Below are 13,061 nucleotides of genomic sequence, written 5' to 3'. Positions count from 1 at the left end.
ACATGATGGGTAGCCAACCATCATTAAAGTATCATTTTGTTTTCCTTCCTCTGATTTTTGGTTTTCTGCACAGTTTATGCTCAATTTGGTTTTGTTTGGGTAGTTTTGCCTGGAGCAAATTAAATGTTCTTGAGTAATTTATTGCTTCTGGGTGCTACAACAGCAAGGAGGTGTGAAGATTGAGCAGCAGTGCAGGGCTCTGCTTGTTGCCAGCCTAGTCCTGCACTGCAAGAAAATGAGGAGAGCTAGCAGTGGGCTGGTGATTTTGATTCTTAGCATGAGGATGGTTTCTCTGAATGCAGTGGAACTGAGAATGTCTTTTGAGGAAGGAATTTTTGTCTGTCAGAAGTTGATTTTTCCTATTTCATTGCTATTTCCAGTAAATGGTTCTTACTTCAACCTATGATCTCTGCCTTTTGTGACTCCCATTGAGAAAAGGGAGTAGCTTGTGGTGTTTTTAGTGGAAAAATAATGGGACAATACCATTCCTAAACCACTGACACTTGGCAAATAAACCTGATCTTCACAGACTGACTTGGCCTAAAGAGATGTGTTCTTAGTGCTTGTGTTGGTTTTGCCTCTGTTCCAGAGCTAAAAGAGCAGCTCCTGGCTCGAGCATCACAGGTAGAAGAAATAGAGTGTTTAAAACAGGAGTTTGAGCAGCAGCTTCAGCAGAGAAACAGGGAGCATGAAGCTGAATTGGAACAACTGAGACTTTATTTTGAAAACAAGTTAAGTGTTGCTGAAGAAAACTACAAAAAGGAATTGACTTTGTTGCGTCAAAGGCCACATGAGCTGACGGACTCTTCACTGCCAGAGTTGGAAATGAGTCAAGATCAAGCAGGGGACAGCCGGTGATCTGTTCTTTTTCTTTTAATTTTGTGACAGCATGCTTCCATTTTATTTTTCTTTGGCATAAAAGATGATATTAGCATCTATTGGGATTGAGCATTAGGTGATGGCCCAGTCCTGAGCAGTTGTTAAAGTGGCTCTTTGCCTACTTTGAGTACTTTGCCTACTACACCATAAATCATCAAGTAAATTTCACTTGATTCATGACATACCATAGTCTTAAACTTTCAAACCCTTTTCTCAGGTCTTCTGTCACACTTTTTGAAGAGACTGCGGAGAAAGAGAGAAGTGTTGCACTTGATCAGCTAAACCAACAACTTGAACAACAACAGGTAGATTTTTGATGTAGTTAAAGTTCTACTGTACTTTACATTACCTGTATGAAAATTGATACCTAATTCCTAGCTCTTGCAAAGAGAAAATTAATTATAGGTGTTTAGTAGGGCTTAATTATTTTTGACAAGAATGTTGTGAATTACCAACTTGAAATAGCTGTCAGCCTCAGTGAGGCTGTAGAGTAGAACAGCTGTAACAGTGCTCTGTAATTTTATGTGCTGTTTGGGTTATCCTGTGCTGGGTAAGGAATTTATCAGTTCTGCACCAGTGCAGAATTAATTTCTCTTTTCTATCATGCTGTTAGTAATTGTTCCTGTCTTTGTTCTCTTCAAGCCAAGATGCTAATTGGCCCCTCTTATGTTCATGCCTCTATTTTCATGCACCTTGCTGTAACTGAAGATCTCAACACTTTTGCTCAACTTGTTTCAAATTGACTACGAGTTTGGAAAAGGAATTTTGCTTTCTCTTATTGAAAGATTCTCACCATGGTTTCTTAGAAGCTAAAGATCTCTTCGTAACCCTTTATTTCTGTAGGAAGAACTTGCCTGTTTGCAGCTACAGCTTACAGAACAACACAGGCATGAATTGGACTCCTTGAGATCCTCCCTTGCACTTCAGTATGAAGAGGACCTGATGAAAATCAAGATGGATCTGTCAGACAAATATGCAGCAGAAATTGAGGCCTTGAAAAGGAAGCATGGTTTAGAGCTTGAGCAGCTCCATGCCCAACTTTCAGAGCAACAGTCTAAAGGTAGGGTGGCCTGACAGACTGGAAGGGAAACAATGAGCTGCTGTGTGGCTTATGTTTTTCTTTAAATGGGCTTATCTGAGGAAGTTTTCAACTTCAGTTTACCCTAAACTCTGGGGAACATTTAACAGATGTGTTAATCCCTTTCATTGAGCACTTATGGGCACATTGAGGTCACTTCTGAAGATGTGGTGACCTGAAGTTGTTTATTCTGTGGCAAAAACTACTAGAACTGTGGAGCAGTTCCTAAAAGGAGTTGATCAAGTTTAATTTTTGATGCCTAGAAGGGCACTGTCATACAAACATTTGGACTCACAATACATAACTTAGTTAGCTAATGTAACACGCATGGTCATAATTGTGTTCCACAGTATGCTGGCTAAAAGGATTAGTAGTGCTATTTTAATTTGCACTTATATTTCTTATCTTCAATTATTTATTTTTAATACTTGAGAGGATGTCAAAACTCCTTAAATTAGAAGGTTCAGAGATTCGTCCCATCTGACTTCTGGGGAAATGCCTTTATAAATATGATGTGCAAAAGAGGAGATAAAACTTCCATAAATCTGCCATTACATTGCCCAGAAAGAAATCCTACTCCTCTGGCAGCTGCAGATAAGGAGGGAGGTCCTGCCACAGGTTTTGTGACTATTCTGTGTGTTAATAGTGGTAAATTCCCAAGGTGATGATAAAATGGAACAGAGTACAAAATCATCCAGCTAAGGGGTTCTCCTTGTCCTGTGTTTAGCTTGGCTACTGATAAATTGCACAGCCAAAAACTTTCAGCTTTATTTCTATGCATCAATAGGAGCTGTTAAAATAAATTCCAGCATGTCATTTTATTGTGTGGCTTGGATTTTTTGTTTTTCTTTCCAGAAATCACCAAACTGTGTCTGCAGAGTGTTCAAGATGTAGCACGCCAGGTTGAGGTGGAGGTGGCTGAGCGAGTGTCTGTGCTGGAGGAAGAGCACAAAGCCAAGCTTTCTCTCTTCAACTCTGAGAAACAGCACATTGCAGAGCTCTCAGAAGAAATAAGGCACTTAAAGGAAGAGCTTACAAAACAAAAAGATTTTTCTGAGCAGAATGAAAAGCATCTGAAAGAAGAAATGGAAAAGGTAATTTGTACTGAAAACTGTTTTGTGTAGAGTTGGGCAAGCTCCAGCCTGGTGGGAAGGCCCAGGGACAGAGAAGCAGCACTTGAATTTCAAAGTCCCTGGTTTGGGGATAGCAGCTAAAGCTTTAAATGGACTTGTCTGGATAGCCATAAATGTTGGAATACACTTCTCTTTTGGGGTGACTCTTGTACCTCAGAGTTTGAGAGCTGAGACATTCATACACGGTAACATCACTCTTACATGTTAAATCAGCTGCTTCAGCTGAGGCTAAACTTAGAATAAATGTTAATTGATTGCTTAAATTGCTCCATATTTGAATGCTTATGACAATTAGATGGGTGAAGCTCTTATTTATCAAGTCCTACTTTCCACCCTCTTTAAAGAGGCATGGATATATGATATGTATCTTTTTCCAGGCTTAGAAACTGTTGGAGAAAGCCAGAGACAGTCTTTGTTTGCTTTCTCTAATGGAGCAATCATTTGCTGCTTTGGCTTCTGGGTTTTGTGCTACATTCTTTTGGTATGGCTTTTAGAAGGAGAGGTTTAGAAGGGATTTTCATTCATGCCTAATAGAAACACCTAAGATGCCCATAGCTGTGTAAGTTGAACTCCTGAAAAGAAGATAAGTGACCTCAAGAGAAATCAACATAGAGTACCATATTAATTCTAGAATTCTGCCTTAATTTTTTCTTATCTTCATAACCCAAATTAATTCTTAATAATGCATTGAATTTAATCCATGTCAGTTTAAAAATGGTCATTTCAGCCTTACTTTCATTAGGAACGACTAGTTCAATACAAGAATTTAATCTTTTCAAGACCTTAAATGTCTGAGAGTGTTCACACACTTCAATTTGGTTTTGAATAATTGTTTTCACAGGTAAAATATAAAATTGCTGAGGATCACAAAAAAGAATTAAGAGAAGAAGTCCAGAAAATAGAGACCATGTACAAAGAAAAAGAGAAGAAATGGCAATGTGAAAGTGAGGCCCAGAGAATCCTAGCAGAACAGAAGTTATCACTATTGCACACAGAACTGCAAACCAGAGCAGAATCTGAGAAGCAGAACTTACAAAAACAGTTTGAAGTCCGTGAAGCTGAAATGATTCAACTTCAAGATCAGCAAGCTGCCAAAATTCTGGAGCTGGAGAAGCTGGTGAAGGAGCAGCAAAACAACTTGCAGCAGCTGGAGGACAGCCTTGCAGGTGCCCAGGCTGTGCAGAAATCTCAGCAGCAATATGAAGCTGACCTGGAGGCAGCCAAAGCCCTCATGGCAAAAGAAATGGAAAAGGCCACACTCTGCCTGCAGGAAGAATGTGCACTGAAACTCCTGGAAGCACAAAACAAGTAAGTTTCCCTTAAAAGTTCACTCATTGTTAGAGTTGCTTTGTCTTACTTTAGACTTCATGAGTGATAGTGCAAGGTAGTCACTTGATGGCACTATCTGTAAAGGAATTTCATTTAGTCTAGCAAATAATAAAATGTAGTCCAGTTTTGCCTGCTAGGAGTACAACAAAGCTGGAAATCAAATAACAGCCTTCAAAGAGAAGTGTAATAGGATATATCAGTGGAAAAATTCTCTAAATGTTTTTAAACAATTGGAATCAAAGTCAACAAGCTTTTCCTGGTGAATTAAGCTTGTGCTAACCATTGAATTAGGGTTAGCACAAGCTGAGGTTGATGGGGCCCCCTTTGGTATTCTTTACTTTGGGTTACATGCCTGCATCTCCTGTTTTTCTTCCCCTTCCTACACCTGTTGTTTCAAGTGAAGTAAGGGAAGTAAACAACCTCTTGTTGGTATTTGCATGCATTGTTTCAAATTGATCCCTTCTTCCCTCCCCAAAAATATGTTCACAGAACAAGACTGGAGAAATAATGACTGTAAGAAAGCATTGAAAGCAGCAACTTAACTTTTAGATAACTGGTTGTTGGTTTTTTTTAGTTATTGGTGTCTGCATGCAAAAATGCTCTGGATACTGATTGCAGTAAAAGGCAGGTACTGAATTTTCTGCATCAAGCTTTAAGCAGAACTCAGCTGGGTTTGGAGGAGCCCCCAGCTGTCCCACGTAGACCTCCACAGTGGTTTTATGTCTGTCTTTACCAGATGTTTTTAGAGGTGTTGGTTATGACAGTTCATTTATTTGCAGACAACACATGTGAGATGTACTGCCATGACAGTATCTCATGGTCTATACATTGCTACTTCTCAAATATATTTCTTTGTATTTGTAAGTTAATAGGGATGCCAGTTTCTGTAGTAATAATCAGCTACTCCCAAGTGACATTGCAGAAACCTTTAATTATGTGGCTATGAAATCATCATTGTGGTTTACTTTGAATTTAGTTCTGCATTTGAAGCATCAAGTAAAACTTGTGGAGACTAAGTGAGGTCTATTTATTTTCCTTGGGCTATTATTTATTAGCTCAATTATTTAAAAAAAAACAGTTACTTTTTTTACAATATTTTCTTAATTTTCTTGGAAATAATACAGATTTATGGAGGAGCACAAAGCAATGACTCAGAAATTCACAACTGAGCAAGAGATTCTTCTCCAAAAGCTGAAAGAGAAACATGTGGATGAGCTGGAACTCCAAAGTCAGCAGTTAGAGGAGAAGCATAAGCAGCAGATTTTGTCTCTAACAGGTGATTTGCAGGCAAAACACCAAGCTGAAATTGAGACACTTAAATCTACACTGGAAAGCAAACAGCAGATTCAGCTTGAAAGTTGTGTTGCTGAGCTACAGGCAAAGCATCAGGCCCAAATCGATGAGCTGGAGGTTAAGCACTTATCAAATCTGGATTCCTTGGAGTCTTCCTACCTATCTGAAATTCAGACCATAAGAGATGAGCACTGTAGGGCTCTGGAGAAGCTACAGCTGCAGCACAGGGAGCAGCTCCAAGAGCAGGATAAAATCCATCAGGCACGACTGCTTCGGGAGATTGAGATGCTGAAATTGAAGCATGCTGAGGAACTTCAGCTTTCCCAGAATAATTTGAAAATTGAGCTAGCTACTGCTAATATGGAAAAGCTTAAAACCATGGCTCTTGAAGCAGAGGAAGCTCACAAGGTGAGTGAGAAAGAAAACCTGGCATAGGAGGTGAAATTTTATGACCCATTGTGTGGGATCACCTTTTCCTTTGTTCCCAGGGGATATTTCCACAACCTCTTTGTGCCAGCACTGACACATTGTGTGGGGCCTTATTATGAACTGAAACAGGAAACCCCAGCTGAAAATTAAATCCATCTGTTGATTCCTGCCCCAAATGCTCAGCCTAACGAATTTTCTATATCATTTGTGGAAAAGGTACAAATGAGGTGTGTCTTTTAATGTGTTTAAAATTGGAGGATCTCCATTTTGTTGCTCAGACCTTCTCCCTCTGGTAGACCTGTTGTGTAATTCTTCAGAAAGTGATTAGACCAAAGTAAATGTAATTCTGGAGGTTAAGTCACATCTCTAGGAATCTAAAGATCTTTCCAAATAAATAAGGATTTATGAAACTTATGTTAGATAAGAAAAATAAACCCATTTAAATGTTTTAGAGAATGTTATATATATGTATGCTCATCCTTCATGAAACAATATTGTTCCTGTTTATTTTGAAAGCCTCGATACAGCAGGACATGTGCTTGACAAATGGGTTGCAAAGATAATTGTACTTGTTTTTTTTCCCTCCCCCTTTTTAAATTACTGCTTACACAGGATGATCTGAACACAGCTCTTCGAAACCAAAGGCAGTTGCTGGAAGAGGAAAAACGTCTGGCTCTGGATCTGTTACGTGAGCAAGTGTTGCAGATGGAGGAAAGGCACAGGAAAGCACTCCAAGAGCTTCAGGAGCTTCATGAGGCAGATATTAGGAAACATAAGGAACAGTTCTCCAGGGAGCTGGAAGAAGAACTGGGGAAACTAAAAGCACAGCATGAACGAGAGCAAGAGGTCAGAATGCTGCTAATACCTAAACCCAAAACAATCCATGTTTTACGATTAAAAAATTTCCATTTTATTCAACTTAGAAATAAGGCTGTACATCTAGATGGCTTTGGAATATTTTTTTAACAGTGCTAACAATAAGAAGACACAATCTGACTTGTGCAGATGCCAGGACCCACTGGTGTTATATTACACTCATATAGTAGGAGAAGTCACAAACAAAATGAGCTTTATCCAGCTAGAACCACAGAACACAATTAAAATATTGCTAACTTGTGCTTTTTCACTTACTAAATTGAAAATTTGATAATGTTCCTAATAACTCTTAAATAATTTACAAAGAAGAGATTGCCTGGGGAGGAAGTTTCATTAGCTTCCTGGGAGGTTCTCTAGGTCATTCAGTCTTCAAGCACATCATCCTAGAAACAGGATTTGTGTTCTGATGACTACAGTGACTCTTGTTAGAGAAAACAGTAGGAAAGAAACCTCAGATGACCAAAAATGTCTCAAACCTTTCACTATTGTATCCCAGGATAATTGCATTAGAGATGTGTAATGCTTGCTCCCATTTGAATAAGGGAAATCACATCTTAAAATATATGCTCTCCCTGTGTTTCTCCCCCCAGTTTCTCCTATTTTTTTTATATTTCTTTTAGAGCAGTGTCTGTTGAAAAGAGTAAGTCAGGAATACTTTGTTAGTCTGACCTGATGGTCTCATGAATACAGGAGATACTTGATACCTAATGCCTGCTTGCTTATCTATTTTTATCAACTGCTTTTTTTTCTATACTCAGCATGGTGACAGACAGCAGCCCTGTATGACCTTGAGGATTGTGAATGTACCCTTCAGAATTTGGTTTAGCTTGATGGTTTTAATTTGGTTAATTTGGTTTAGCTTGATGGCTTAATTTGGTTTTATTTTTCCTTAATTCTAACACTATGGCTAAAATATTTTATATTCCTTCCTTGTCTGCAGCTGTATGCTTCTGCATCAGCTTCTGAAGTAAAATCTGTGAGAACAGCTCTTCTGGCTCAGTTTGAGGAGGTAAAATTGAAGCAGCAGCTCCAGTTCCAGGAGGAGATTGAGCTGTTGAAGTGTCAGTCAGAGTTGCTGCTGGAACAGCAGATTGCACAGCTGAAGGTAGGCTCTGGTGAAAATGCTCTTCTGAGTAAGCACTGGGAGTGTTTCAGTGAAAAAAGAGCATTTTGTGTAAGATTTTTGTTCTTCAGCCTCTAAAATGGAGTCGGAGAGAGATCTCTCCCATGCTTCACAATGTTAGAACTAGAAAAACAGCATTGGAAATCAAGCAATGTTCTGTGAGCAATTGTAAAAAGTAAAACTTCAGGGTTGTCCTCAAGTCCTGAACTGGATATGAGGTGTCCTTCAGCCAAAACCAAAACAATCAGTGGAGCATGCTCTAAGCACCATTCCTTGTGTACGTGTTCAGTTTGTCATTTGAGACTTTCTTCTTAGTGTCTGCAGAGACTGTGCCCTTCCATCATCCCACATCTACTGCACATACTGTGTCTATGTGGCAAAATATTCAGTATTATCTAAGCTTTTACTAACTGTGTGATGGCAGTGAACTCTGCCTATGAGATACTTTGTTGTTACTCTTGTTGTTGATCTCTGCTTTCATGGTAAACATCATGATAAGCATTTTCAATGCGTTTCCTGCCTCTGGCCCTCTGTGTAGTCATGATCAGTGTTTGACCTCTCTCTACTTGGTGCAGCTGTCTTTGGAAACAGAGGGCACAAGTGTGTCCTGAAAAGCTGCTGCAGGTATATTTGGCATGCTGTCCTCAGCTGAACCCCAGAAGCTGGGACTGGACTGAGGGTTATGCAGAAACTCCAGAAATGATCCCTGCTTTTTTCTCTTATGCTGCCTTAATTAGCATTTGCAACACCAGAAATTTCACTTGCTGTTGCAGCTGTCTGTGGATTCAGCTGGGTTTTTTGCCTCGTGTACTTGCTAACCAGTGTTTTGTCCCAGAAGAGACTGGCTGGATCTCCTTGCAGTGTCAGACTGAGCTGTGCTTTGGGCTGACACAGGTTTTTACAGCAAGCCTTGCCCTTCCCACTCCCCTGTGCTGCTTATGCAGTTCTCTTCATGCTAGCCCGTTCCCTTGGTGTCTTCCCTCTGCCTCCCTGGCAGATTTGAGGTATTCAGAATTGCTGTCTGTGCTCTCTTAAATGTTTCTGAGAAGAACAAACAGGCTGCTTAAGAGATTTTGTCCACAAATGCCATGTTCTAGGTCAAGGAAAGTCATCCTACCCCTTTGTGTCAGCCCATTTTTACCTTCCTGCTAGAGCATGGGGCACAGACTGGCTCAGTCTTCTGCAAAGGATCTGTGTCAGCTCAGGTGACTGCAGGTCTTCTGCTCTGAAATCTTATTTCTTGCCATGGGGAAAAACTGTTTTCTTGACTTGCCAATGCAAAACTAGGTGGCCATCATGTTGGAGTGTATTAGTGTTCATAGATAAAATTGTGCCTCATCAGTGCTGAGTAGAGGGACAGTCACTACTCTGGTTCTGCTGGCCACATTATTTTTGATTTTAAACACAGTTTCAGCATAATTTTGTTGTTTTGAGGTGTTGATGTGTAAGTTACTACTTATTATTCTGAGAGGCAAAATGTGTGCTTCTAAAGAATACAGAAAAAATACAGGAGATGTTTGAGGGTTTTTTTGGAGGATGGTGGTGGTGTTTGGTTTTTCTTCTCTCAGTAAATCCAAGTCTATGTGATTTCTGCAGGAAGAATTTGAAGCTGAAAAGAAGGCATCACTACATGACAAGGAGCAGATGTTGATTCAGGAGAGGGAGAAGGCACAGGCTGCTCTCCAAAAGGAGCAAGAAATGTTATCAGCCCAGCTGCAGGAAAGAGCAGCAATAATTAACCAGGTGTGGAGAAAATACTTTAAAACTAGATTTTAAATGTGCTTTTGGGCTTGTATTTTAGCACAGGGCTCTGCCTCAATGTGTATAGAGGGACTGCAAGTATAATTCTTGTGGTATGTTAGACTAGAGGGAAACAGAGGAACACTAAGAATTTCCTGACTGGGAATGCTTTACTCTTTCAAGCTCTTCTTGTAGGACTTGATGAGGGTTGAGAATGTTGGCATGGGATGGCAGAATGGTTTTCTGTCTTGGCAGTTTACTCCCAAATAGATATTTTGACTTATTTGCTTGTTCACTGATGAGACAGAGTTTCTGACAAAGGCAGTAATTTGTTTGGCAGCAAAGTCTGGAGGTGGGGTAGGTATACACATACAAATAGGTGTTTTTATTTATGTATAATCATATGTTTTAATCTGGTATAGGTATCATCTGAAAAAATAAATATAAGGAGAGAAGAATAATTTTTCTAGGAACACATTTTCAAGTAGAGTTTATAAAGCAAAGTTTAGGTGAAATTGTTGACTTTGTTGTGTTTTCACTGTACTTCCACAGCTGGAAAAGGAAGTGGCCTCTTTCAAGCATGAAATAGAGGAGACCAAGTCTGAACTGAAGACACTCCTTCAGTGGCTGGGCAGGGAAAACCAAGAAGGAGAAAACTTGCTGGCCTTGCTGAGGTCTGATATTGAGCACTCCAAGGAGGAAAGGTTTGTTCATCTTTGGTTACATAATGCTTAGTGCTTTTCTATTTGCTTGTTTTCTCACTTCTCGTAAATCAATAAGTAGGCAAAATTAAGCCAGCTCACAATAGTAGTGTTGGAGGTTGATATATTGTTTTTATTTGCAAATTATTTTGAGGGTTTTTTATATTTTCAACCTGTTCTGACATTAAGAGCAAGTTGGGTTTTTTCTTGCTCTTTTTCTTTCAGCGTAATGAAGACCTTGGTGTTTTGGGGTTTCTGCTGTCTCTAGTCTTGGACAAATCTAAAAAAATGGAGAGAGGTTCTGTGACCAAGAGGCTTTCAGATGGAGTGGATTGGTTTGACATGTCATGGGGATTCGAGAAGCTGTCATGTTGAATAAGCTTCTAGAATTCCCTCTCTCATCTTTCAGAAACTGGCTTAGTGTTAATCTTAAACTAAAATACTTTCATAAATGGAAATAGATAGAATAGAAACATTTTCATAAATAGAAGTTTTGTTGTCAGGTCTGCCAGAACACCCTCTAGTTGTTTGATGTCACTGCTACTGTAGTAGTAGACTTCTTGCTCCTCCTACTGTAGTAGTGTCTTCCTTGCTGGTGCTTCCACAGGTATGGAAGGCTGAGATGATTGTGGCTGTAGTGTGATCTACCTGTGGAGATGACAAAGGTGTTTTGCTGTGATGCCTGAAGTTTTAGGTTTTGTCTTTTTCAGATTCTGTGCTGCTTTAGTGTGTAGTTCTGAGCTTCGTATTAAGGGATGGTGAGCTCCCTTCACAGAGTAGGGAGACAAAACAATTCCTTCTCTAGCTGGGGACCAAGGACACATGATTGAAATTTCAGGCCCAAGAGCACAAACAACATGGACTGAAGAGAGAAAAACAAGAAGGATATGACTTGATAACCTAAAGCTGTAATTGGACAATCAACTCCAATATGCAAATTGACCAGAACCTATAAAAGTGAGAGACCCCCATGACCAGTGTCCATTTTGTGACCATTTTGGGCCCATCTTGAGTGTAGCCCTGGCTGGGCTCTTGTGCTGCCCAAGATGGATCCACTGAGGCCTTTTAATAAATCCCTACTTTATTCTTTAACTCTGCCCAGCATCTGCTCTAGGTCAGCCTTGACAAGGCATCAGCTGTGCCAGCTCTTTAAAAATGACCTGGTTTTTGTGAGTCAACTGAATGATCTTCACTGATAACTGCCCAACCATGGCAGATACCCATTTTAGACTGTCAGGCTTAGAGTGGGTTCCAAGTCTCTTTCAAATCAAATGTGTGCAATTTTTTAAATGTTCAAAATGTTTTTGTTCTAGGGAAAAACTACGTGAATCTTATCAGCACGTTTTGAAACTGCTGATGGAAGTGGTGAAGGCCACAGTAGTTATTGAGGACCTTATCTGTAGCAAGATTGGTCTTTGCCTTGATGACAGTGTGGCTTCTGGAGATTCTAAAGAAGCTCAGAGTATTATGGAAGAAATGGGATTCATGCAGTATTTCAAAGCCAAAGAAAACCATCATCTAGTAAAGGGTGAGTACAAATCAGCAAACCTGGATGTAGGTATCATATTCTTGAAAACTGCCTTTTGTATGGATGAGAATATCTCTTTTTGCAATGTTTGTGTTTTTCAAAGCTGGTCCCCACTTAAGATAGTGTCTACCAGTGTTCTCTCAGTTTAATTCTTTTAATAGTGCGACTACTACAGTGTTGTTTGAAAAGCTTGGATAGATCATGGGGCAGGAAAGATGGACTTGGTGAAAGCAGAGTTCCTGGTCCTGATGTATAGCACAAGATTGCAAAACCTTGTGGAAAACCCTCATGATTTTTCAACACTGAGTTGTTGATGGGTCCAAGTTTCTTGTGGTGCATGTCCAGATCCATGTCACTGCCTGATGTCAGTCATCTGTGTGGCCACTTTTGTGGCCAGCTGTCACTCTTCTGTGTTTTCCAATAGCTTCCTTGTTTGCAGTAGAGGAGCTGCTTGATGAGACTCTCACAGAAGACAACCAGCTGTCTCCAGGGACTGATGAAGTGTCTGAATTGAGCCAATACTTATGTGAAAGTGTTTTTGCAAAGCCAGAATTGGTGTGTGAGAGTCAAGGAGCGATACTGAAAATCTGTCATCGTTTGCGCACTGCGGTGGAGAGACTTCTGGAACTGGTTACAGAGTCAACTAAACAAGTAAAGCTTTTCACCTTTTAAAAGTGAACTAGAGTCACCCTAGTCTGGTGAAAGATGTCCCTGCTCAGGGCAGGGGTTTGGAACTAACTGGTCTTTAAAGGTCCCTTTCAAATCAAACCATTCCGTAATTTTGCGTATAACCCTGGAAATGTAAAATCAATTTTCAGGCTGCATTTTTAACCTTTTAACAGATCCTGTGGGAGGGCAATAGATTGGTCACCTTAAGTAAATTTAAACTGGGATTTAAATTAATTTGGTAACTTCAGGAGACCAGGAGTTTTTTGAGGGTCTTTTATCACAT

At 39.9% G+C, this 13,061-nt stretch overlaps 1 protein-coding gene across 2 annotated transcripts in view; it reads left to right on the top strand.

Annotated features, from left to right (window-relative positions):
- The window catches only part of PCNT (pericentrin), a 70,365-nt gene that overhangs the window by 21,320 nt on the left and 35,984 nt on the right, over positions 1–13,061 (top strand). For both annotated transcript variants that reach the window (XM_058809361.1, XM_058809360.1), the window contains exons 16-27: positions 590–854; positions 1,097–1,184; positions 1,723–1,939; positions 2,813–3,051; positions 3,932–4,398; positions 5,544–6,120; positions 6,754–6,987; positions 7,958–8,122; positions 9,737–9,883; positions 10,433–10,584; positions 11,895–12,109; positions 12,534–12,760. In XM_058809361.1, coding sequence (XP_058665344.1) covers positions 590–854; positions 1,097–1,184; positions 1,723–1,939; positions 2,813–3,051; positions 3,932–4,398; positions 5,544–6,120; positions 6,754–6,987; positions 7,958–8,122; positions 9,737–9,883; positions 10,433–10,584; positions 11,895–12,109; positions 12,534–12,760 — 2,993 coding nt within the window. The remainder of the gene's footprint in view (positions 1–589; positions 855–1,096; positions 1,185–1,722; positions 1,940–2,812; positions 3,052–3,931; positions 4,399–5,543; positions 6,121–6,753; positions 6,988–7,957; positions 8,123–9,736; positions 9,884–10,432; positions 10,585–11,894; positions 12,110–12,533; positions 12,761–13,061) is intronic.

The sequence above is a fragment of the Ammospiza caudacuta genome, chromosome 8 (genome assembly GCF_027887145.1).
Source record: "Ammospiza caudacuta isolate bAmmCau1 chromosome 8, bAmmCau1.pri, whole genome shotgun sequence".
Classification (NCBI taxonomy): Eukaryota; Metazoa; Chordata; class Aves; order Passeriformes; family Passerellidae; genus Ammospiza; species Ammospiza caudacuta.
Note: the sequence above shows the minus strand (reverse complement) of the source record. Positions and strands in the feature narration are given on the sequence as shown.